Source organism: Emydura macquarii, unplaced genomic scaffold (genome assembly GCF_026122565.2).
Source record: "Emydura macquarii macquarii isolate MOO-44397 ecotype Brisbane River unplaced genomic scaffold, CSIRO-AGI_Emac_v2 contig_1451, whole genome shotgun sequence".
Taxonomy (NCBI): Eukaryota; Metazoa; Chordata; order Testudines; family Chelidae; genus Emydura; species Emydura macquarii.
The window spans coordinates 17,872,709-17,899,861 of NW_027131588.1; the positions used below are offsets into that span (position 1 = coordinate 17,872,709).

General features: G+C 42.0%; 1 protein-coding gene across 5 annotated transcripts; it reads right to left on the reverse strand.

Annotated features, from left to right (window-relative positions):
• Positions 1–11,542: 11,542 nt before the first annotated feature.
• Positions 11,543–24,841, reverse strand: LOC137156440 (perilipin-3-like). Of its 5 annotated transcripts, none has more exons than XM_067553269.1 (9): positions 24,718–24,841; positions 23,305–23,373; positions 19,212–19,288; positions 17,325–17,511; positions 16,996–17,060; positions 15,742–15,994; positions 13,701–13,888; positions 12,717–12,827; positions 11,543–12,435 (listed from the first exon to the last, which is right to left on the reverse strand). In XM_067553269.1, exons 1-9 carry the CDS (start codon positions 24,746–24,748, stop codon positions 12,328–12,330), a joined length of 1,089 nt encoding a protein of 362 aa, XP_067409370.1. In that variant the 5' UTR covers positions 24,749–24,841; the 3' UTR covers positions 11,543–12,327. The 5 variants fall into 5 exon arrangements, with proteins under 5 accessions (XP_067409370.1, XP_067409365.1, XP_067409368.1 ...); XM_067553264.1 differs by having other exon boundaries at positions 11,543–12,615; XM_067553267.1 differs by having other exon boundaries at positions 11,543–12,615; positions 24,789–24,810.
• Positions 24,842–27,153: the final 2,312 nt, after the last annotated feature.

The window sequence follows — 27,153 nt, forward strand, 5'->3', positions numbered from 1 at the left end:
AGTCACTTGGCATCTACGTTTTTGCAGTAGAAGTTCTCTACACACCTACATTTCTGTCTCTGAGCATGTGCACTGCTGCCTTTCTCTAAGCATCCAGGTGCTCATCTCCCACCTAAGCCCTAGAGCGATTCACGTGGAAAGATACATGTTCATCCACCTAAATCACATGTGAGGCCCAATCTGGTACATTTGTTCACAGGGCACCTAAGTCCACAGCAGCTCTCTTGTAACCTGTAACCCAGAGGTCAGGGTACTGACATGGGATGTGGGAAACCCCTAGCTCATGTCCCCTCTCTACCTGATTAGGAGAAGGACTCTGAACAGTAATCAGCCACTTCTCAGGTAAGTGCCCTCCCCGCCAGGCTAAGGAATAGTTTGATGTAGGGCTCTGTCAATCTCTCCTCTTGAAGTTGTTCCACTTTAATTAAATAATGATTGGGCCAGAGAAATAGCAAGAATGATTCAAATAGGCTGGTGAGTAGAGCACACACTTGAGATAACACAGATCAAGTAGAGGAGGAGCCTCTACAACCCACCTGAATGCCCTAACCAATGGGTACAAGGGATGTCCTTGGCTGTTTTCTGTGGTGTTTGGCAGCCTCCGCTCAGGCCCCACGTGCAACTGATGTGGCTGAATGCCTGTGTTCCCCAAGTTCATGAATCACAAGGAAAGACAGGTGCTTCCCTGGAACCGGACTAGGATGCTGAATTCTAAGAGATGGCTGGGGCTTAGCACACACTCCTTTCGTCAGCATCTCCCATTGGCTAGCTTAGGCAACTTTCTGCCTAGCATGCAGGCTTTGTAGATCGCACTCTAAAGTGTCTTTCTCTGGCCATTGTATAGAAGACTAGGCACCTAACTCAGGTTTTGTAGATCACAGTGTTGTTCCTGTGATTTTCGGGATGCCTAAAAGCTAAGATCTGTGACTCAGAGGCTTGGCCTACACTTACCCCGGTGATTTGGTGGCAGTTGATGGGAGTTTCACAACCTACGCAGAAAACTTGCATAACTCCCATCGACTGCTGTGCTTCTCTTCTGCGTACCGTCTTCACTGTACTGCACCGACGGGAACCGCGTTTCCGTCGACTCAGCGCTATGCCACTTGCAGGGGTGGATTAATAGCGTCGTCTTCTGGATCAACTGAGTGGGTCTTCACTGACCGTTCAGTCGATCCAGATAAGTCGATCTGACGGCGGCGACTTTACCGCCGTCAGTATAGACATAGCCTGAGTGTTGTGACACCTATCTCCCTTTGTGGATCCAGGCATACATGACTAAACCCACACCATACATGTTAAAAAGCAAATAGTCAAAGTGAATACCATGCTGGTTGAAAAAAACAACAAAAAGCACTCTCTCCATTTTTTACATTGAAATTTCAAATTTCACCTGGGGGTGGGGGGGAAATTACCACATGCAGCACTGGAATAACCGTTTCACGCAGCTTCAGGTTTTTGCAATCTAGGTTAAGAATTGGTAACAAAGATATTCCTTCCTATTCTGTTAAAGTGTGCATTATGAAAAGGATGTTCCAATTGGTTGGCAAAATTGACTCTGCAAATATCTGGCAGAGAGTCCGCATGTCAGAACTGAGTCCATCACTCCTCACGTTGTGACACTCATCCTCTTATTCTCCTCCTCTGCTAAAACAAAAAGAAACCCACAATCCCCTGCAATCTGAAGCAGGGGAGTTGTTTTTAAAAACCATTCCTTGCAGAGCTCAGCAGGCAGCTGCAAATAAAAACTAGAATAGGAAGGAAAAGTTAGCACCTGAGATCTAGAACTCTGCATAATTTCTGTGATAATATTGTGGGAAGAGGCAGTAGATGAGAGGAAGGGTGAAAAGGCATAGATTCAGAGATTATAAGGCCAAAATGGTCCTTTGTGAACATGTAAACTGACTTCCTGCATAATACAATGTTGTAGTCATGTTGGTCCCAGAATATTAGAGAGACACGGTGGATGAGGTAATATATTTTATTGGGCCAACTTCTGTTGGTGAGAGAGACAAGCTTTTGATCTTACAGAGAGCTCTTCTTCAGGTCCATATTGTGTAAGCTCAAGAGCTTGTCTCTCTCACCAACAGAAGTTGGTCCAGGAAAAGATCCTCCTCTGCATAACACGGAACAGATATTTTCAACTAGTTATTTCTGCATCAAGCTCAGAACACATTTTTTATAAAGACATAAAGACATATATATATATAAAGACAAAGACATTTTATAAAGACAAAGTCTTGATTGAAAAAGACTTGAAGTCAAGGAGAATCCATCACCCATCTTGCTAGCTGTTCCAATGATTAATAATATCCACTATTAAAAATGTGCACCCTAATTTCCAGTTTGAATGTGCCCACCTTCAACTTCCAACCATTGGATCTCATTATGGACTTTGGTAGATTAAAGAGCCGTGTACCATCACATTTTTTTCTCCCCGTGTAGTTAGTTATTGACGGTGATCAAGTCACTCCCAATATTGCATTTGATAAACTCATTAGATTAAACTGCTTAAGTCTCTGACTGTAAGGCAGGATTTTCTGGACTTCAAATCATTCTTGTGGCTCTTCTCTAAACCCTCTCCAATGTTTCAGTATCTTTTCGGAAGTGTGGACACCAGAGCTGGACACAGTATTCCAATGATTGTCTCACCAATGCTGAACACAGACAGGAAATGGAAGCTGTAGGTTGTAGATTCCACTTACTAGCTGTCTGCAGAGATCTACAAGTGCCAGTTGTGCAACACACTTTTTTTTCCAGAGAACATAAAGTCCAATTTTCAGTCAGGTCTTCTTCTAATAATATAATTAAAAAAGGAGAAAAATGGATTTTGGGGAAACTATGTTTTCCATGGAAATATTGGCAGAAAATTCCAAACCAGCTCCATTCATGAGGCTACTTTAGCATGCCATAAGAAGCACAAAAGACATGCATGTCCCTAAACAAACAAATGAAACAGGAAGGAGAGAACAAACTAGTATGGTTCCATGGCAAGTTACAAGAAGGGCACAGCCAAAGAGTTAGCTTTCTACTACCCTCCCCTACAAAATAATAATCATTAAGCCCAAATAAAGCCAATAGGAAGTCACAAACTATAGCAAATGCATGTTAGTTATGAAATAAAAGGTGTGATCATCAGGAATGTTTTCTTTATCTTATCATTAGATTCCCATTATAATATTTTAAACACTTTTCAAATATAACAATTTATCAGTTTGACTATAATGAGCATCCTCTCAACAAGAGAAGAACATGATGAGTTTCCTCATAGATTTTTCACTGTGATTTATGATCTTCTGATACATGGGAAGCACCTACTGTCCCTTTTTTTAGTGGAGCTGCTTGGCAAATTGTCTGTGGAAGAGGGTGATTCCTCATTGTTCACAGTTTTTTCTCCTTGGGACAGAAGCTGCTCATCACCGTTAACTGTCTCTGCTGCTTTGGCCTGAATCTGCTTGCTGTTATCCATTTCTTCTCCTTGTGACTGAACATGCTCAGTGATATCGACTTCTTCTCTTTCAGGTTGAATCTGCTGAGGTAAGGGTGGTGTATCATGCCTTTGATTATCAAACTGGCCATCACTGGAAACAGCCAAACATCCACAAGCATGACTATTGCTAGAGCTGGGGTCCCTTATAGGATGCAGCTTATTTTCCTCTTTTTCCTCATCTTGTTTAGTCTCTATAGCATTGGAGAATGGCTCAAAAATGTCTGCCATCCTCTCAGCTAGTGAATTAATGACGCACGTGTCTGAAGAAGACTGATTATTGTCCTCATCTGAGTGTGTGTGTGTCTGAAACAACATCTGTAAATTGTCTCTTCTGACAAATTCTCCATCAGAGGAACCAAGAGTGGAAATCAAATCATCAACAGCCTGTTCTAAACTGGAACAAGTTGATCCCGGGATTTCATCATCCCAAGGTTCCTCATCATTACTAGCTGTAGATTCACCATCATCACCATCAAAATCTTGGGAGTCCTCTTCCTCCTCTGAAGATGTAGTAAATGAAGAATAAAACTGGTATCCCTCTTCATGCAGAGGAAAGGGAATATCATAATTGGCTCGCCAGTCATAGACCTTAATGTTGAATGGAGATCGGGCAAAATTGATGAATTCATGTAGGAAGTGATTAGTGTAATAGAGCAAGTGAGGTTGTAAGATATCAGCAAAGGCCTGACTCTCCAGATCATAATGAGTCATGTTATGTAGGATGATATGTTGTATATCATTGACCAAAGACACATGAGTGCCACATAATACTCTTAATTCACGCTTCAACCACGGAACTAATCTATGAAGGCGGGAGGGGTTGCGGTGGAAAAAATCCGCTGAAATATCTCGGTAGAAACCTCCAGCTTGGACGTTCCTCACCCACACCCCAGATCGATACAGAGCTCTCCTGAACTTAATTGTAACCTGCTCCCGTACTTGCCCCAAAGATATTCCCCCTGGGTGAGATGGTCTCCTGATTGCAAAATGTCTCATTAGCTCATCAATTGCTCTCTCCCTCACTCGAGATTGTGGACCTGAGAAGCCATCATGCAGGATCCCATGGTCTGGTGGAGATTCAGGCCTTTGAGCAGACGTTGACCTTACCTCAAACATGGCGGAGGATCTGTTCTCCACTGGTAGAATGTATTCCTCAAAATCATTGTCAGCCCTGATAGTGTGGAAGAATGAATGGAAATGTTGCTTACAGAGTGGACACTCGGCTTTCCTTTCTGACCATTCCTGTATACAAACAAAACAGAACCCATGGAAGCAGGGATTTAAGTAGGACACGTTTCGGATTCTCTCTAAGCAGATAGGGCATCTTGAGTCCGAAGATCCCTCTGATGCCACTGGAACATTCCCACTGCTTGTCCCGGCTGTAGATGAAAAGCTGCCATCAGATTTAAATGCTTCATTTGAGGATGCCATGATCTAATGAAAGAGAAAAAGAGGCCAATCAGTAGGATGAGTGTATGATAGATTTGTTTGACTCAATTTTTTGTGGCCAGAATAATGGGATGAATTGCTTTGTTTTGCGTTACCACTGCATCTGGCCTCTAAGTGTGGCATAGTCCAGAGAAGATATAGACACTCATCAGGCTTTGCTGACTTAAAGATATCTAATTAATCAAAATATTCTTTAGCCTGTTCTTTCCCTATTCTGGCTTTTCTTCCCTCTCCCTTGTTCTCAATATTAATTGTGTTAAGCATCTGGTAACCTCTTTAGTGATGACTGAAGCAAAAACTCAGTCTTCTTGGTATTAACTCTCCTTCTTGCTAACTAGAGGACCTACACTTTTCTTCATCTTTCTCTTGCTCTTAATATATTTATAGAACCTCTTTATATCCCTTGCTTTGTGTAATTCATTTTGTGCCTTAGCTTTTCTGATTCAATCCCTACATGTTTGTGCCATGCTTTTGTATTTATCCGGGTTTCCACTTTTTGTAGGATTCCTTATCAACCTCTTACTATTCTTCCTATCTTTCCTTCTCAGCAGGGTGGTTTGATGTTGTATCTTTAATATTGTCTCTTGAGTAATTGCTCTCCTGAACTGATTTTTCCCTTACATGTTTTTACTATGGGACCTTTCCTATCAGTTCTCTGAGTTTGTTGAAGTCTGCATTGTCCTTATTCTGTCGCCTGAACTCCTTCCTTACCTTAGTATAATGAAATCTATCATTTCATGATCACTTTCACCCAACATCCTTTCCACCTTCCTGTCTGCAACCAATTCTTCCTGTTAGTCAGAATTAAGTCTAATAATGGCTGTCCTCTTGGTTACTTCTTCCACTTTCTCATACAAGAAGTTGTCCCCAACACATTCCAAGAACTTACTAGAGATTTGGTGTTTTGCCATATTACATTTCCAACAGATATCTGGGTAGTTAAAGCTCCCCATTACTAGCAGGTTGTGTGTTTTAGATATTTGTGTTATTTGTTCTAAAATGCCACATCCATATCCTGATTTGGTTGTCTCTACTAAACCCCTACTATGACATCACCCCTGTTTTTTCCCCTTTTATCTTCTCCCAAAGACTTTCAACTTGTCTGCCTCTCACCTTCTTCTGGACCTCACAAGTATATACTGGTTCTTGATGTACAATGCAGCAACTCCTTCTTTATTCCCTGCCTCTCCTTCCTGAACAGACTATACCCCTCTGTACCAACATTCTACTCATGAGATTTATCACACAAAGTCTCTGTGATGCCAATTAAGTCATATCTAGTTGCCCGTCTTTGTAGCTAATTCACTCAGCCCTTACGAGTGAGGCAAGTCAAGAAAAATATAAAGCTAAATAATGTCTTTTAAATATTTTTAAATTCATTGACTACATTATTCAATGCATATTAATGAACTAGTTCTCCCGCTGAAAACACAGAGGCAAATAAACTTATTCTTCATAAATGGCACCGAATTACTGGCAACTAACATACTCTTCACACGGCCATCCCATATATATATCCCATCCACACCTAGTGCAAGGTGTGTGTCACTAAAATGCACTTCAAAATTGGAACATAACAGCTGTTTTACAGCATATACCAATATGCGTTACCGAGTTAAAACTGAATAAGGATTATGCATAGGCAGAATTATAAATAACCCAAAATGAAATTTGGCCAGGCTACTGGAGATAACAGCCTTACTTTAGAGATGGTAATGGTACGAGATCCAGGTCTAGATTTTCTCTCTCATCCAAAAGAGAGCACTCCCAAGAGATATGTTGGCCCATTTATTCAACATTGGCCTAGAGATAAGGTCGCCATCTATTGAATCACTAAGATTATTTCTTGGTGCACCAAGCTCTCTTTGGAGATCACCCATCCAACTGGAAATCAAACTTTCACTCTTATAAGTTAATGAAATCTAGTGAAATCAAAACGCAAGATTATACGACCATAGGATATGTTTTGAAATATAGAATTTAACAAAGGTGCCTGTAATGGGCTTGTTCTTGAATACACAGAGCTAGCTGAAAAATTTCAAATTCCCTTTTTCGGGGGCAAAAGACAAATTTTTGCACCACTCTGTTCAGAAAAAACTTTTCCCATTTTTCTACTAGCTCTGTGCACATGTATCTAATTTTTTTAAATCATTAACCTGACATTATGAGAAGTACAATTTCTAAAACTGATCTAAATTTAATTAAAATAACTACAGGATTAGGATTAAACATTTTATTGCATAAATACTCCTAATGTAATCAATTTTCAAAATTAAAGTAACCCATGCTGCCAAATATTCACTCCTAAATACACCACGATACCTAGATTAAAGCTAGTGCAGTTATACCTGCCTTAGCTAGACAAATTCAGACAGGAAATAAGGCTCAAATTTTTAATTGAGAGAGTAATTAATCATTGGAACAATTTACCAAGGATCAGGGCCATACCCAAAGCGGGGCAGCCACCAAGGGCACAGAGCCGTGGGGACAGAAAAATGGAGTGGAGAAATGAAGGAAAAAATTGGTAAAGGGCACAAATATGCTTGCTCGCTCCATGTGCTAAAATGCCCAAATGACTGCCACGGGCTGTGGTGGATTCTCCATCACTGACCATTTTAAGATCAAGCTTGAGTGGGATTTTTTTCCTAAAAGATCTGCTCTAGGAATTGTTTGGGGGGAGTTCTATGGCCTATGCTACACAGGAGACCAGATGATCATAACGGTCCCTTCTGGCCTTAGAATCTACAAACCATAGCTCTGACTGCAGCACAGACATACCTCACATACTTCAAGAATTAAATCACACAATACCACTAAAAAAGTAATGCCTGAGACCAGTGCTCTTAAGAGGTAACACAAATAATAAACAACAATTTATATGACATAATGATCACCAGCTAAAGTGAAGGATCAAGCCAAGCCATGTTATTTGTAAGTTCTCCAAAAAATTGCTTCTATACTCAAAAATTAGACCATGCCATATTTTTCTTACATGAAAAAAAGAGGCTGAATCCTTGATTTAAGTACAAAACTCAAGTCATCTTTAACTATGGAATCACTACTGACATCTTAATAAGGAGACCTAAATAAGTGTAAAGGTTTTGTAAATGTTTTACCTAGAGGTAATTTGTAAATTTTATTTCCTTTTCTTCTAGCGTCTCTGTTTTGCACTCCACTCTATTATTTTTCCTTCATTAAAAAAAAAAAAAAAAAAAAAAAAAAGGAGACATACTTTCTCATCTCTCTGTTGATCTCTTATTATAGGCTTAAGGATCCATGTCTCTTGTGCTGCCACAGACCAACAACATTCTGATTGGATCTTTTTGATGAGGTCACAACCACTCACCAGCTCACAATGATGGTGTGGCTAGAACCTTGATGCTAAACATTCAAAATCACAACATGAGGTTTTTTTGGAGAAGAGGGGGGGCAAAAGGGGTAATTAAGTAGGGAATGGAGTACATTTTTTTTCATTTTTACATGATATTTCATAGTATATCAGTAGTAGTGTGTAATATGACATATATGTCAAGTTACATCACATCACATCACGTGTCCTGCAATGAACTGCTACTACTGTCATGAAATATAAAAATAAAAGTAAGATTAAAAATGGGAGGATTGAAAGTAAAACTGTTTTTAAACAAAATTTCCAAGTTTTAATATGTATTCGTACAGGAATTTTCATCGAAATTGATCCAATTTCACACTAATAAAATCAGATTTATTAAATAGCATTTTCTGATCAGCTCTGACAGTGACATCCCACTGGACTGACGGAAAGCCCAGGGGGAAAAATGCTCCTTCTAACTCTCACCCCTTAATACTGTTGCAGCAGCAGAAAGGGACTGAGGAAGCCTCAGATATGGCCAAGGGAGAATTCCCATGTGAATCTTCCCCCCCCCCCTAAACTTTAACATAGGGATTGGGGGAGGATAGGGGAACAGGCTGCTGAATCTAGGTGGCTCAGTTTAGGTAACCACAGCCCAGAGCTAGGAGGTTGTGATACTGGCTCAAAGTCAGCGTAATCCCTTCTCCCTTTGGTCTGAGAATTTCGTGGTGTACCTCAGCGAGGCAAAGGAAAAAGAGAACAAACAAACAAAAAACCCTCACAAGTTTGATCCACCTCTCAGGGATAACAAAGGATCTTGCTAAGAGGCCTATGATGGTTTAAGACCCCAGGGAGTCAGGATACAGAGGGAAGCTACAAGTAGCAAGCACAGCCCTTTGGAGTAGTTATTAAGAGACCTGGCTTTCTCCTCCTCCGCTGGCTTACAAGGAACAAAGGCAGACCAACTGACTATTCTGAAAACAGCACCTAAGCGCTCCACCTGCATCCCTCAGTTTTCAAGACCACAACCTCAAAGTAGCTGGGTCAGCCAACAATTGACCTTCTGAAGTTCATTACTCCTATGAACAGGGACGGCCTTGTGAGAAACTGAAGGGAGCTGTTTTGGGGAAGTCAGGAGTTCAAAAGGGCCATCATGGACAATGTCTTGCAGGCACAGCTGACTTTGCACAATCTGGGGAAACAAGTGATGAGCAAAGGACATCCAGACTGATGATTAGCACTATAATTAACAACACATGGGTAAGGAAAGGGCTTTTGTCATTCTGTGAACACAAGTTTTAGTTGACAGTGAAAACTTCTGTGCTCTTGTGCCACATGGGAAATTGTAATAGATTTACATACATATGTTTTCAATGCAATTAGAATAAATCCTCTTTTACTCTAACCCTTTACCAAATATTAAAAACATCATTCTAGAGGGGGAAAAAAATCTGAGGAGGAGGAACAATTAATTCAACTGCTACCTTGTTGGGAGCATGCCTACTTCATTCTTCAGAGGCAGCATGGCCTAGCAGGGAAGGCAATACACAGGAGCTATCCCCAGCTCCGCCTCACCCAATTCACATCCCCTCTGTGTGCCTTTGATTCTCTTCCCCCATTTATTTGCCTTGTTTACTTAAATTGAAATCTTTCCAGGACAGATCAAATGTACAGTGCCTGGAATGATAGGGCCACAGTGTGAGTAATAGCCTCTATCTCCTACACGCAGATAGTTTTCCATTGTTGCGAAGGGTTATGTGATAGGAGAGAGGGAATCCTTTTAACACTGGAGAGCCCCACTTCATTCGTCACTGTCATAATAAGATAGCTACACTGGGTTTTCCTAAAATTCCCTGGGATTTGACCTCTCTCCTACCCTCACCAAAGAGGGATAGTTATCCAAGAATTGAGTTCTGGAAAAATCAACCCAAGTAACAATAAAGTTAAAGATTTCAGGAATTATAAATATTAGACATGATGGTGAGTATGAAGAATTTTATCTCAGAAGTTTAGTGTCCTTAGCTACACAGGTAAAGCTATGGAAACCAGGATTGCTTTTGCGGTGGTGGGGCAGAAGGGGAAGATGAGAATAAACAAATTGGTAGAAATGTATATTCTAGAACAGATCATATGGCATAAAGACAGACTTTGAATAAGAGATTTTTTTTCCTCCCTCTAGGTTTACCAGTTAAGTCAGGATCGGAGTTTTACAGTGAGGTAACGAGGAAGACTAAGCCTACAACGCAGAATGAGTTTCACAGCATAAAAGATGAAAGGTGTTGGGTTTTTTGCCTGTCTCCATCACAAGGAAAAAAAATGCCTTCATCTCACTCTACCAGAAATCCATTCTCAGCCTAATTAAGATTAAACAGGGATATAATGAGAGCATGGTCACATATTCCTTTACTAATTTAGAGAAGTTTTGTAGGATCCCTGGAAAGATATGTTAATGCTACTTAAATCATATGATTAGTTAGTGAAAGGTCTTTTTTCCTTTAAGAAGCTATTACAGCCAGTCTTCTTTTCACCATTTAAAAGTATTTGTTCCATTTAAAATAGTGAGGGGACTTCAGTTATAGTTGAGTGAGGGTATATCTACGCTAAGAAAAAGTGTAGTCTGAACCAAAGCTGGTTATGGTTTAATCTTAGCATTAGCTAAAACCAATATGAGGCCAAACAGGCTGCCTACTTTAGGAGGAATCTTAGCAAATTTCAAGTGGTTATGTAGTGAGAACCCTCCCTTAGCTGAAGGCTGCCCCCACCAAGAAGTGCAACTCAAGTCTCAGTCAGTAGTAATGAAAAGCTCATCAGCTAGTAAGCTGAAAAGCTACCCCAGACTTGTTTTATCCAGTTGTAAAGCACGAGCAGGCTCCCATCTTGACAGCTGCAATAGTGAGGGATGAGATACAGGGCAGCAGCTTATAAAGGGATTGAACTCTCTTCCACCCTTGCAAAAAAATGAGGAAGTCTGTATTTCTAGGAGAGAATCTAATGCCAGATACTGACAAGGGGCTGGAAGTGAGATACATGCCAGCTTTTTCATCCTCTTCTTTAAGACTATGTACAGTCATAGGGAACGTAACTGGATGGCTACACATTTGTCCTATGTACTGAGTTTTAGAACCACACCTCAAACTTTAAATGCAACTAACATTTACTGTAAAGAGAAAATAGTTAGAGAACACAAGACAGCAGCTGACTAGGTGGTATGGAGTAGCTGGAGATAAAAACTACCCTTTAAAAAGGTGGCCCACCTATTTGCTGTTTCTGTAAGGTTAGGCAGGCTGTGTGATCTGGAGGTGGTACACTGAATGGTGATTAGAAGTCACCTTTAAATACCCCCAGGAGAATCCTGTGCTACAAAAGTGAAATTAGTCTAGCTTTCCTTTTAGACTCAGTTCCCCCCATTAGTCCAACTTTGATGGCATCTGGGGGATAAAGGGTTGCTTTATGTTTAGCTCTGTATTGAATTCTTCAGTCCAAACAACTAAGAATTCAACAGAACGTGGGGATGGACCAGAGCACAGTGTGTGCTGATAGTCCAGTAAATTCTTTGAATTGCCCACCACCCAGGAGAAGGCAAAACACCTGTGGATATTCTCCAGTTAGATTTAGGAAGGAACCATTTATTGTGCGTCAATGAAATCCTGTTCCAAGCAACTCACAGCCTCAGATATATGGGGGGCTGTGAGCAGAGCAGATATTTACACAGGAGATTTACACCCTGCCATGCAATTTCAGGCAGACAGTGCACCACATAAATAGGCAAAGAATTCTCAGCTGCACATCCTCAAAAGGAAAACAGCTTCATTTGTGTAAGGGGCAAGTGACACATTTTGCTTCATAACAGTAGCTACAGTAAGGCAGATATGGGTTAGCCCTCCATTTGGGGAGGGGAAAAAAGGAAGGGAAAGGTACAAGGGGAAGTATTAGAGGAACAAAAGATACTAGTTATTGGGGACCTCTGCTATCTTTATTGGGCTCAGGTGTTTGCAAGACTCTTATGTTCCCCATCCTTTGCTGATCTTTTGGAAGATATGAATGAAATGGTTCCCGTCAGTCATGTGAGGGGAATGCTCTGTATCTCATACTGGAGCAGCTCATCCAGAGACTTCTTGGCATCATTCACCTTCTCTTGACTCTGGTTTAGAACTTCATGGGACAAGTCCTGGAAGGAAGCAGCAGAAGAGAAGCAAAGGTGAAGTTCTTCCATGCTGTGATGAACCTTCTGGATTTTGTCTTGAATGAGGGTGGGGAAGTCATGGATGATAGACAAGAGGCTCAGACAGGTAGACTGCAGCTGCTGGATAGTGGTACAGGACATAGCCAGAGTATGAGACTCCATCTGCTGTGAAGAATCAGGTTCGTATACGTTAGTTTCACTCATTTCAAGAGATCACCTAAAAAGTCTCTCCTCAGTGAAGGGCTGGGAAAGGGTCACAGGAATACCTCTGGTTGAGCAGCCCCATCGGCCTCATTCCCTTTGAGCTCCCCACGACTCCCACTCAGTGTTGCCTGTCCATAATAATTCTTCTCTATGCCCTGCTGGACATATTTGATCTGGGAGAGAGAGGCAAAAGGATTGAGAAGAGCAGAATCAGCTATCTGTGAAAAGCAACATTGAAGGTTTTGCAATTTCTCTATTACGCTCTGGCAGCACTGACTGACAAGTTAAGTTATGAAGAAGCAGATTAGCCTTAAAAAGGGTGGGGGGGATTGTTTTAAAGGGTCCAATTCATTCTACTGAAAAGGACAGAGTTTTAATTTTAGGGTTTCCCTTCTCTGCCTACATAAGATTTCAGCTTTTTGACAAAAAAACCCAAACTGAATTTTTTTAAACTTATTCCCCCCCCCCCATCAGAATTGTTGCTGGAGTGCAGTTTGGGTGTCTTCTGCTTTTCTTTTTTACATCTCCTATGATGCAGCACTTTATCCCCTTTCAGTGAAGGGGTATCATACGAGTCATTGTCATGGGAGATGTTGTCCAGCTAGACAGCCTGGCTCATATATGCAGTAGGAGCAAAAGGCATCTGAACTACAACTCCCAGGAGGGCACTAATTTTTTTTTTTAAATGAAGGTAAAATATATTTTTTGGATGTTCAGTTTTTCCATCAAAATTTCCCACAAAAGGAGATGCTTTCTATTAAAAATGCATGGTAGAAAACCCCAAGTTTTCCATTAGCAATGGTTGAGAGGGTTTTCAGTCAGCCCTAATTAAGATCAAAAGCTTTTGATTCTGATGAAACTGAATGTCCTGGGGACACAAATGTGTTAAGCAGTCTAGAGGCTGCCACCAGTCCATGTGTTTGATGCCCTGTACTAGACCTAGAAAGGTATCAGATAAACAGGATTTCAAATGCATTTTAATAAAGAGGCTGCAGCCACAGAGAATCCTTAAAGTTCTTTTAAGGTTGGAGGAATAGTACTCCTACCAAGTCAATTGTTTGTCGAAGCTGGGAAAGGGCTTCCTGAGCCATTTGCTCAGCATGATCCATCTTGGCCAGGGAATGCTGGTGGTCCTCAGCTGGCAGGGACCCCACTCTTACAGAGTCGCTTTGCTCCTGTTTCTGCTGCTCTACAGAAGCCACTTCTGCTCCCTCCAAAGAAGCTGCAAGTTTAGCTGAAGGAAACAATTAAGGTTAGCCAGCCAAACAAATTAAAAGGAGATGCTAATCGCTAAATAGAATCATAGGGCTGGAAGAGAGAACTTGAGAGGTTATCTTTTTCGCTCGCAGGCCACAAATATTTTTATAACGCTGAAGGGCCCCCCCGTCTATCAACTCATAAAAAAGATGTATTGATGTTTACACCACTAAGGACCACCAATCACTACATATTTAAAGTAAACATGTTGATGCTATTGTGCTCATTTTTGCATTCACTATTTTACACCGACAAATGACTCACAGCATGTGTCACACTCACAGACAAAGCACTAGCGTAGATGAGTGATTGTCACTACACATTGATGCACATGGCCTGGCAGCCAGCGGGAGAGGAGCACTGATTTCTCATCCTCTTTGCTGTAGTAAGGAGCCTGCACCAGTCTTGTATCCCCATGGCAACGCACTCTGCCTGAGTCCTTAAGCGGCGGCTCCCTTCAGCCAGCACGAGGGGAGTGGTGGGCCGCTTTGAAAGACCCTGTGGGCCACTTTTGGCCCCAGGCTGGGAACCACTGATCTAGATCATCCCTGACAGGTGTTTGTGGAATCTCCATCATTGGAGATTTTTAAGAGCGGGTTAGACAACCGCCCTCAAGGCAGTTTATTCCAGTGCTTGGCTACCCTAACCATTAGGAAGTTTTTCCTAATGTCCAAATTAAACTGCCATTGCTGCAATTTAAACCCATTGCTTCTTGTCCTATCCTCAGATATTGGAGAGGAGTTGTTCTCCCTCCTCCTTGTAACCACCTTTTTTGTACTTGAAAACTGTTATGTCCCCTCTCACTCTTCTCTTGACTAAGCAGATGCATTTTTTTTATTTAACCCCACACAATCTTCCCCCATAAATTATGTTTTCTAGACCTTTTTATTATTCTTGTTGCTCTTTTCTGGACTCTCTAATTTGTCCACATCTTTCCTCAAAGGTCATTTCCTATTTTGTGTGCGCGCAACTGATTGTTCCTTCCTAAGTGGAATACTTCACATTTCTTATCGAATTTCTTCCTATTTACTTCAGACCATTTCTCCAATATCTCCAGATCATTTTTGGACTTTTAATCTTAACCTCCAAAGCACTTGAAATCACTCCCAGCTTGGTATCATCTGCAAACTTTATAAGCCATTATCAAAATCATTGATGAAGCTATTGAACAGAACGGAATCTAGAACTGATCCCTATGAATCAGTCATCAACTGGACTAAAATGTAGAGGAGGCTTGGAATTTCTTTAACCCAACTATATAAAAATTCTGTAATCAGTTATCCAGTCTCAGCCATGCATGTATTACATGGCTGAGTCTGCATTGTTTTGTTTCATGAAACAAAAAAGATGGTAATTTGCTGCAAGCTAAGGGATGTATTGTTACCATTTGATTTTTCATACCTGAACTTTAAGAGGCCAACAATAAAACTTATGATTTGATGTTCATTTTGCCAACAAATCCTGAACCCAGTAACCTAGAGTTATATGCTCAAGGATTAACTTGTCTGTTTTATGAAGTAGGGCCAGTGCTTAATTCGTAATGAAAGAGGTTCTGAGACCCAAGCAATTTTTTTTTTTTTTTTTTTTTTAAAAACACACATTCATAACTGATGCAGCAAGCCCAGAGGTACCAGGGCTATGAACTGCTACAGCCAGAGGTGCTGGGGCTCAGCCATGGCACAATTTAAGCATTGAGTGGAGCCCTTTGCTATTTTTCTTACCTAGTGGAAAGGCTGGGCCATCTAACACAAAGATATTTAGCAGAACTAGGGAAACCACAATTTGCGTTTCCTCTCCATAACAGAGGGAATCCTGAAGATTTATTCTTACCTAGACCCTCATCTGTCACTGGGGGATAGTGGACCATCATCAACTCTTCGGGCTTCATCAGCACGGCATCAATGCTACTCGTGACTATCTGACCCACACTTGATTCCATGAGTTTGTTCACACTAGTGGCAATTTCTATACTGTTGTGGACAGCCTCTTTGGCCATGCCTACTACATGTTTTGCCCCACTGCAAACGGTAGCCTTGGCACATGCCTGTATGGAAGATACCAGCTCCTGGTTATCTGAAGCCACCTAGAGAAAGAGGACAGAGAAGAAAGTTGACATCAACTCAAAGAACTCAGGTTTGATTCAGATTAAAGATGAGAACATGCTGACCAGGTCTCCCAAAAAACCAACCGACCAACCAACCAACCTTTTAGTCATTCCTTCAGGGCACTTTCTGAAGCTTTGACTAATACACTTCAGTAATTTGTCTTTTGCCCTATTCTAGCTGTTGGTCAGAACTATGCTAGCTTTAGAGAAGCCATATGTACTGCCAACCAGCATCTGATGCTACTCCCTCTAGAAACCTCAATTCCACAACTATTTCTCTACAGCTCAGATGTACCACTGTTGTTCCTCTTGGAACGGTGAAAGGGTTATCGTTATGGAGAATTGTTATAAGCATCATATCTGCTGCATTACTTTGCACATATCTTGCTGACTTTTTTTTTTTTTTTTTTAAATAAGCTTGCTTAGATGATGTATTTATTCCACATAGCAGTTTATCAGAAGGATGTTTTGACAACAAAATGTGCTTAAAATTGAAGAACAGATCTAAGATATACTGCCAAGAAACAGTTAGAAGAAACCTAAGTTTCCCATGAAGAGAAAAGGGTCAATGTGACCAGATCAAACATGCACAGCGTGTAATCGGTAATGAAACCACTTAGAGAGAAATACGAAAATAGCAAAGACAGTAGAAGTTATGCCACTTAAAGCTTATATATGCTTATTGTATCAATTGCATAAGATAAGTAATTAATTATACTTAATGGTGGTTGGAAGAGAATGAATAGTGATTGGAAGAGAGCTAATGAATATGTAATTTGGATGTGTATAGTATACTGGAGATTGGAAGGGACAGTCAAAGCTTCAAGGGAGAAATCCATTATGACCAGCTTATGCTCCAGGAGAAGGCAGTATAGTCATCATTCACAAGGAGTGTTTTTGGTTTGAATTAACAAACGTGTGTGTGTGGCACACTCACCCACCACCACCTTCCCCTTCCAAAGGGACCCTTAAGTAGTTACCATATCAGCTGACAGCTTCTCCCTCATTCCTTCACAGGCAGGCATATTCACTGGCGCTACTGCAACTGTAATGGGATCACTTTAATTCCCAGAGAAGCTGGTTATGAATACATGGATTGGCTAAGCCAAGATCTGTTCTTGGCTCCTAGTTCTCCAATTATTCCTACATCAGGATCTGAACCCACTCACCCCCTTCCCCCAGCCCACCCACACCTTTGCCATTGATTCTCAGTTTCTACAGGATGTAGACAGGCCTAGGAGCTGGTGTAGCTCCAGCCGAGACAGTTTCAGCTCTCAATGTAAGGAGCCTTGCCACATAATTTACTCACTCGCAGAGTCCAGGCTTGGCCCAACTGGCTGCATACAGCTCACTGTACTAGTGGTGATGACATTCAATCCTTTTCCTTCCACATGGGCGGTCGGGTTAGTGGCTTGGTTCTCTGTGGTGGTGTGTTCAGGGGAAGGCCTTTCACAGGTTGAGCTCAGAGGCACATTGGCCCCTGTTCTCTTTATATTCTAGAGAAAGGAAGCCATTAGATGATCCACTAATGGATCAGCAAGACAGACATTTAACTGCACTTGTCTACCCCCCTGCACCCACCCATTAGCCTCTAGGAATTATTGGACAGTTTCATGTATGTAACAAGTGGCTAGAATTCTAGTAGAGACAGTAAGGAAGTGTCCCCGCACCTCATTTAATAGTTCTTTAACTTTTAAGTGTTTCTTTCACCATGGCAGTTTTCAGCCCTTCAGAATATTACTTGGCTAGTGGATCATCCAGGGCTTTCCAGGCATTGCCAATGTTACTTTATTAATTGAGTTCACAAGTTTAGCTTGTCTTGAAGTTTGTCAGAGAGTCTCTACAGCATGACTGCGCTAAAAGGCTTGTCAATCAGTGAAGTAATTTTGGCCCAAACGTTGATGTAGTAGAAGGGATGAGAAAGGTTCTGATACCCAGGCTCCCTGCTGCAGAGTCATGGGCACCAGGGCTTCCCAACAGGGAGTCTGAAAGCCCCCCCATGACCCTGGGGTTCCCAAGGCAAGTCCACATGAAAGAACTACCCCCAACTCTGCATGTCCTGTGGCTCCCTTGCCTAGTGGGGCTGCTATGCACCCTGGAATTACAAGGTCCTCTGTAGCTCACCAGGCAAGCTGGCAGGAAGTCAAACAGGTTTCCAGTAGTTCCCTGTGCTTTGTTAAGAGTTCAAACCCAAAGTATATTTCAGCGACGTATTTCAGGTTCAGATTGGTATTTTCTACCCAAACCCCATTCGGATGGAAGATTCCTCACCACCACTAGTACTGGCAAGCACAAGAGGTAACACTATCATCCCACCACTTGGGAAAGGGAAGATCTGTGGTCCTCATTTGGGGACACTTGCATGTCTTGTCGCACAGTAGTTTGATGCAAACACATTATGTTCCATGGCATACAAAGCCGACAAGTGGATAAAAAACATAATACTCCTAAGAAGCAAAGTAGCATCACATTGCAGAATTCAGAATACACAATAACCCCCCAAAAACCAGAGAAAGCAGGCTTCTCTTTGAAACAGAGGCACAACTCTCCCCACTTACGCTAAGCTAGTTGTCTGCAAACCGCTGCTAGCATTTCTCCCGACAAAGCCCCTTAGCCTGTGTACAGAGCCTGGACCCACTGATAATCTACAGAGATAGTGCTACAATTTTAACAGTTCTCCATCCATCACAACAGATCTTTCTTCTTAGTCCCCAGAGTGCACCTGTCCAGGAGGTAAGCAAACCCAGTAGACCACCTTTCCTGTTCTCAAAGCATGCAACCTTGTGAACCTTTCCAGTTTGTGGTGACAAAGCACAGCATCCCTGTCCACTTAGGTGTGTGGCAGCCTGGTGGAGAGGAAGAATTGATATGTTTTTGGTGAGGGGGAAGAGAATTGCTCTCTGGATCTGACCATCATCCTTTAACTGAAGAGGGGGAAGTTGACAGGGGCTGGGGATGATGGCAGCTATTTGTTCCCTACCCACAGACCAGTTGGGGATACATCCGTTGGCCTTCAATTCTATTCTTGCTTTACCACACATTCCACAGTTATGGAACCAGAACTCAGAGCACCCTAGCCTTTGATTTCTTGAGAGGTGACTGGAATAGAATTATTGATTGATAAAGCAGCTATTAGAGCTACACTCCTTACAAGTTTGGAAGTTAGGACAGCGACTACATTGGAATATGCGCCTACCTGTACCAGCTTCGGCTCTCCAGTCTCTGGGCAAGTTAGGTGTTCTTCATCTGAGGACATTGTTTGTTGAGATGCAACTGAAAGGACAGACACAGATTACACAGCTTGCCTATTATCTTGCTTATTCTCTATAGAATGAGAATGAGTCGCTGTGGTGTTGCACTTCTCTTTCTCACTGCCCAACCATCCAGTCTTTTTCCATTGGATTTACTGTGAACAGTTACTCCAGAACATTTCTACTTAGAACAGCTCACAAGAGCATGGAAAAGCTTGACTGGCACTAACTGAACAGCAACATCATCAGGCATTTGATAACTCCAAACTAGCAAGGAAGTCCAGGATTGCTGCAGCACTGCTCTCACAGCCAAAGCTTTGTGTAACAGCAAGTTAGGTGAGCCACTGTTAGTCAGACAACTGGTGGCCACCAGAGGCAGACCGGTGCAGGATGGGTTACCTTGCAGTTAGTGGTCCACATGCAGGAAAGTTTTTCACAAATTTGCAACACCACCTCCTAAGAGGGTTATGTGCTACTGTTAAAACCCTGCTGAGCACCAATCAGGACTCTAGTAGAAATACAGTTTGATGCTTTAATACCTAGAGTAGCTACACAGTTGCTTAAGCATCATGAGTTGTCAAACAAGATGAAATTTTTCCTGGGCTCTTGAGAGGCTAGCCCTATGAAGCGCCAAGAAGCTTGGACTGATACCAGTAGGTACTGTTCTTCCAAGAGGTTAAGAACATATGCTTCATGCATAAATAAGGTTTGTCTGTGTATTTTGGCCTAACAACATGAAATATTGTAGATGCTAGTGGATATCACTAGCAATGGTTTAAAAAAAAAAAAAAAAAAAAAAAAAAAAAAGCATTGTAGTGTCACTAAAACTACTCTGCATAGGCATTTTGTCTGGGTTGAGAAATAAAATAGGTATTTTTGCCACAAAGGATTTGAGGCTTGGATAGAGAGAAGTGTTTACTAGATAGAACTGGGTGGGAGATCTCCCACCCAAGTGACAGAAGATGGAATTTCTGTAAAAAAAAAAACTCATTTTTCCCCATGGGGGAAAAAATGTTTTGCTAGAATTTTTCTATTTATTATTGGAAAAACAAGACAATTTTAGGTAAATTTGACCCACAAAGATACAGCCATTTGACTGACCCAAAATGTTTCATTTCATGAGTCTGTTCAACATTAAAAAATAGATTTCCCTATGGTGGAAAGTTGCTTCATAAAGTTTTAGCCCCGTCGATAGCAGAGACCGGGACATCTGCATGACAACTTCCATGAAACATGCCACCATAGGGAAATCCAGTTTAATGTTGAACTGACTCAATTAAACGTTTCATTTTGATCAAAGTGTTTCTGTTTCCAAAACAATTTTCTTCCTGATTTTGTTCTATGAAAACAGATTTCAACTTTGTCCAAAATTGGGGTGGGACAAATGTTGACATGTGACACTGTTCCGTTTTGCCAGAAAATTTGAAAAAAATTGTTGTGTTGACCTAAAATGAATGACTATATTTCAGTTCACTGTTTGCTCTGAAAAATAGACATTCACAGAAAGGGGAGTGGGGAATCTTATTCACACAGCTTTACTGGAGGAAAAAATGCTGCTTTCTAACAAGACAAGTTAGAAGTATCTTACTGAATATTGAATTTATGCCTGAACTCAAGGAGGTCCCACCAAGTGGTCTCAAAACCTCCAAGACACCAAAAAAAAAGTTTCCATCTAGTCTCTCAAAACCACTTCCATCGATTAATACAAAAATTCTAGTACATGTTCTTGTGTAAGGAGATCTGTAAACACTGAAGTAGCTCCATTTGAAAATAAGTATACCCTCTTGTTTATATTCCTAAACCTACTCCTTGAACAATGAATGAAGGAGACAATGATTTTTTTTGAGGCACAAGTTTGAAAGTCTTTGAACCAGGTTCTAGAATTACGTTCCACTTGCAGGGAAAGGTTAGCTATGTATCCATTTCTCTATTTGTATTCGTCAAGAGACATTGAGAGGATTCCAGTAAATCAAAGTTGATGAGCAAATTCTTTTTTCTTTCATACCGGATTTGTTCACATTGCAAATGACAACTTTCACAATGAGTCACATTAGCTGCACTGCATTCAGATCTGTAGTAGTGCCCTCAGTGTTTTCAGCTGCAGACGTTACAGTAGCTACCATACTAATGCACTCTGTGAGACAAGTTCTCCATGACCTTAGAGTCATTTACACTTGTGCAAAGTAGTGCTTAAGTTCACAGACCCAGAAGAAAAAAAGAAAAAAAAAAAAAAAAAAAAGTTGAGCTGGGTCACGGAGGGGCACACTAAATATTGTTTTGCCAAAACTGCTACTCCCAGATTATGACATCTCTGCCACATTCTCACTCTCTTTTCAGATCACTTTAAGCACTGGTGCTAAGTGTGCATAATATACCACCACTCTTATCTGGAAGGATTTACTCTCACTTTACACCAGGACAAAGTACATGAAGTGCAAGGTACTGGAGAACCAGGTTCCTCATTTTCTGCAGCAGTGCCTGTAGAAAAAAAATGACTTGACTAGTTTAGGCTCTTGTCTAAGAGAAGATACTTAGAGGCTCTCCCCCCTCGATTCCTTTCTCTGCTATTCTTTCAGCACCGCATGCTTTAGCCAAAGCCTTAGCTTTCATGGTGTTGTGTTCGTGTCTTTGTACCCTACACCTCTAAGGAAGGATCTCTCAGTGATGTAACTGTCAAGCAGCCAATTGGGTTAAAACAAAAATCGTTAGTGCTTTGGATGGTAGTCATCTGCAAAGAGCAATTCAGTGTGTAGAAACAGAAGAGGTTTCCTTTAGGCCACCCGGACAGATTCTTATTAGACCCCATAGACCAGGCTAGGAATTAGTCTCCACTGATGGCAGTTCCAAGACAGAACTCCACTGCTTAGGTAGCCAAAGCCTGTGCTAATACTTACCCTACGTTTTTCTTTAGGAAGTTCAAAGAGAATCTTTCATCTGGAAGAAAATTAATTAATCCCAGTCCTTTCCATAGCCTCCCTCAGCCTCCGTGCTGCATAGCTGCTTTATGATGGAGATACAAGAGCTAGCTCAAGTACGGCACTTTGAATCAGTAGATTGGCCTCCTTTGTTAAGTGTTTTGCAGTGTCACTATCCCCATTTTACAGATGGTGGCACAAAGAGGTGAAGTGACTGTCTAAGGCCAACTAGCAGATCAGCAGTAGAGCTCGGAATGGAACCCAGGTGTCCCAGACCAGTACTCTATCCAGTATGCAACACTGGATACTGACAAGGCATATGGTTTCTTGGCCCCAGTGGACACTTGTCTGTTCCCTCCACCAGCGTCTCTAGATCACATCCATACTTGGACCTGGCAAGGCTTTTATGATTGTCTGTGCTAGATATCGGATTGGTCTGGTTTTTGGTTCAAGTAGCGCAGAGTGCATAAATACATTTCACCATGACCCTGAGCCAAACCCCCTGTAACAAGTAAGTGTTTTCCTTGACATTGATGGTGTCTGAATAAGGTGTCCTGCATCTTCAGAACGTCCTGCCCAAACAGCAGCCCCCTACTTTAATGTCAGGAGGATGGCCAGGTACAGTCCTAATACAAATACTAGTCAGTGTCTTCACTAACCAGCCAGTGTGGCAGTAGGAAAGGCATGCAATCCAAATCAATCTCTTGAGGCTGGCCAATAGCCATTCAGAAATGTAATTAGACGGCTAAGTGAACATTCAGCTCATTAGTATCCACTCCATACCAAAGAGCAATCAGGTCTCACAAGATCCTCTATAGCCTAAGGAGGAAAATAGTGCCTTAGGAAGTGAACATCATCAACACACAATTGCCATTTCAACCCAGCGTTGCTTTCCACAGACTCAGCCTTCCTAGAGGTCAGATGAGGAGCTGAGAACAGAGACTTCACTCGTTGATGACACTCCACACAGGCAAAGTGAGAGGCTTTAGTCGCCGTGTTCACCAGCTTTAGTTGCACTAGAACAACCATCACCATTTTACCTAGACTATTTCTGAGATAAGACCGTGCATGTATCCTATCAGTTTGGGAGCGCCACAATTCTAGCTTCCCAGCATGGACTCACCTGTTGCTTGCTCTTGTAGAGTGATGTGCATTTCCTTTTCAGTGAAAGGCATAGTGAGGTTAGATGCAGCTGGAAGCACAGAAAAGGGTGATGCAAAGGAACAGTGACTGACAACTTAACTAAAAACAGTATTTTGCTTCAAGATGGGAGATAATTAGACCTTCAGACACCAGCTTGGTCTGTCACAACCACATAAAAATAGATATAGCAGTTCCTCCATCTGTCAATCAGAGGATGATTTAGAAGATGAGCACCCCCCAGTCTCTGAAAACAAGAGGGATACATCCACACAGGTGTAGATGTTTTGGAACATTTAGAGACATGAAGCAGACTACAAAAGAGATATTTTCCCAGGCTCACTTTCTCTAGTATTGTGCTTCCTCTGTTCCATGTTTAAATGCAGAAGAACAACATTGCTCACCTGATGCTTGTATTTGTAGTTAGTTAAGCCACAAAAACTACATGACCATAGGCAAGATATTTTATCTACCTCAACCCAACTCCCAGTTACAGAAGAAAGCAGCAATCATAAATAGTTTAATTCCCTGTCCCTGGAATATAATTATTACCAGCACTAGGAACATTTTTGCTAGGTGGGTGCTGTTGATTTGACTACTTCTGGAACCTGAGCTGATTTTACTTTTATACTAACCCCTCCTATCTGTGCTCTTTTCAAATCAGCATCTTTAATCCAGCTCTTAAAACTGACTATTTTCTCCCTCATCCTCCGAAAAGTACAGCTGGAAGTAACTAGTCACACAGCTTCTAAGCAAGGCAGATTCTCCAGGTTTGCTGACCTTACCTTCCCACCCAAAACAAATAGAGCTCTCAGAGGTAGTTTTGTCAACAGAGGGGGGAGTGGCAAGGCTAAATGAGAAACGCTATATAAATTCACAGCCCTTCTCCCCAGCTAGCGTGTGTTGCCACCAGCTGTGGTACTCTACATCATGACTGAGGAGTTAGAGACAGCTTGTGGGTGTGTCTTCTGATATTTGAACTCTTGGGTTTGGTTGCACTACAAGATGCTAGTAGTAGAATACACCTGACAGGGCTAATGCAGTCACACAGCCCAGCCAAATCATTTTACTTTGCTACACAAATCATTTCTGCCACTTAACAACCCCCAACCCCCTAAAAATGCAATGGCTTTATAACACCAGGAGGAGTTACCCCAACCATAAGAAATTTGCATAAAACTAAACTTCCCTCTTCAAGCAATGAGAGATGAACTTCACCAAGATTACTTTAAACCCCAACAGCTACTACACACAAAGCTAGATTAGCTACCTCAAACCACACCACCCAAAGCAACATAAACCAAATCAAGCTTCCCCCACAAAAGATAACATATCTAACTCAGGCATTAAATCAGCTCCTAAAACATAACAAGGCTCTATTTGCCTTCCCTCTCACCTGGCTTCTTCCCCCATCCTTCAGAGACCATATAGAGAGAAGCATGCCACTCCACTTTTAACCCCCCCTACCCTCCATTAGGATGTCATTGAAGGGTGTGGCATCTCAGGAATGCATCAGAAAGCAGCCTTCTCCTCTGCCACTAATGAAGGCTGCAATCTGGGTGGAACAAAAGAAGGGGGGGGGGCAGTAGGACCATTGGCTAGTTACCAACACAACAGGTGGAAATTATTCTCTGCAAGTAATTCCAGCTGACTTCCCTAGCAGGAAATCTTAGACTCTGTCTTTCTTAGCAACACCTGCTGTGAAAGAGAAGACGGGAGTGCATACCCATTGAAGATCTTTGGGACAGGGCCTTTTTGTTCTGTGTTTGTACTGTGCCCGGTGCAATAGGTTTCTGGTCTACGATTGCGACGCCTAAGTGTCACTACAATATAAATAATAAACAATAATAATCTATGACTTTCCTTGTCTTATTTAAATAAGCAAGTGATTTTTCTAAAGCCCAAGCAGCAGGACGATGAGTACTCCAGTGAAGGTTATTTTTCATAGATTGTGCCAGTGTGATAATGTAAATAGATGAATTTGAAAATGACTATAATTATATATCTGAGTAGCTAACACTGCTATGGAAATTTTTGTGGCTAACAGCTCCCTCTTCTCATCAATTAGTCTGTTTTGAATCAAATGTATGATATTCTTTACCTGCTCTTGTACATTTTCCTAGCAGTTAATCTTCACATTGTAATTTCATCTACACACTTTCTGGAGACGACAATCTTCAGAAACCAGCAGCCTGATCCACCCCGCGCCCCCTTCCCCATCTCTACTCTGATGGGGTGCTTCCCTACTCAAGGACAAAATCCATCTTACCCTACACACTGATGTTTTGGGGGCATAATCCACAACTAGCATGCCTGTGACAATGGTCTGCAGAGTCAATTGCACTGCCCAGACCACGCAGTATTCAAGCAATGTGGCAATCCAGGCCTAAGCAGAGGTTTGGCAAGGTGCTGGGCTCCTCAGTGATGTTTCCAAAATTTGTGTTGTGTTTCGTTTAAGGGGGACTCAAAGATTTGGTTCTCTCGCTGCTTTAATTGGATTGCTTCACCCATTTCTCATGGCCATCTTTGGCCACTGCATTATTTTTTATGACAGTCGAGCCTGCAAGCCCTATAATACTCCGTGCTGTATAAACACAGTGAGAGATGGTCTCTGACTCAAATACCATAGACAAGACTGAGTGGGAGGAGAAACAGAGGCACAGAGAGATGAAAGCCCAGACCCTCAAACCTAACCCCTACTGAATGGAAGTTAATACCTTCAAAGATCCGGGCCAATGTGTCTTGCCCCAGGTCACCCAGCAGAGATATCCGCATCTTCTGACTCCCAGGCCAGGGCCCTGTTCTCTAGGCTACACTGCGTCCTATTTGATAACTGACTGTAGTTTCCCTCCTCTTTGAGGTTGGTTGGAGAGGACTGTTGCCAACGCTTGACAGCGAAAGAGAAGAAAGGACTGATTGATTTCACTCAATTTACAGGAGAGACAAATACTAGACTGCTCGCACAATTCAATTATTCTAGAAGTGCAAATGCATGGAACCGACATGATGGGTAGCAAAAAAACCCTTTTGATTTAAAAACAGCTGTAGGGGCATTTGCCTATAAAGCTGACTTTCAGGCATACACAACGCAAGCTAATGAGGAATAATAACTAGTAATAAAGACCATCTCATAAAATTTTCTTCTGCCTCCAGCTTCTGTACGTAGGGATAAATCACTCTTCTGAACTACACCACTTATTAGGGCACTTCAAACTGGCTACTTCATTCCACCACTACATTAATCCATCGCTGCTTCTGTTTGCAGCGTATTTGAAGTAAACCCCATTTGACAGGCTGCTGGCAAATCTGCTGGGAAACGGTTCACTCCTTGTGCAGTAGTCTGCATTTTTAACACTGAACTAGTTTAAGGTGAATCATTCAGTGCCTCCCGCAGAGCCCCGTGTATTCTGTGAGGGAATGGATCGACTCCCCTGGGATAGCCCCCCTTCGTTTCTGTCACGCACTGGGTGTGCTCAGTTTTGTGGTACACAGAGAGCAAAGTGGTAGCATATAACCAATGAAATCATGGTCACACATGTAGAGCTGGGATGTGAAGCGGGAGCAAGAAATCTTTACACGGCACACCCTGACCTGAATATGCAGGAGTAGGCCGGGCAATGTGCCCGTTGGCACCCTCCATGATGCAGGCAAAGGTGGGGAAATGGGTGAAGCCTGGGCTGGGGGCATAGGGAAATGTAAGGCTAGCATGAGAGAGGTATTCACACAAGCCAGAGACGGTTTCAGCTGCAAGGATATGAGCCACCTAAGCAGCTGACGGGGCTTAACTCCAGCAAAGGTTTCGCGGCTGAGGATCCTGAGTGGAGAGAGGTGC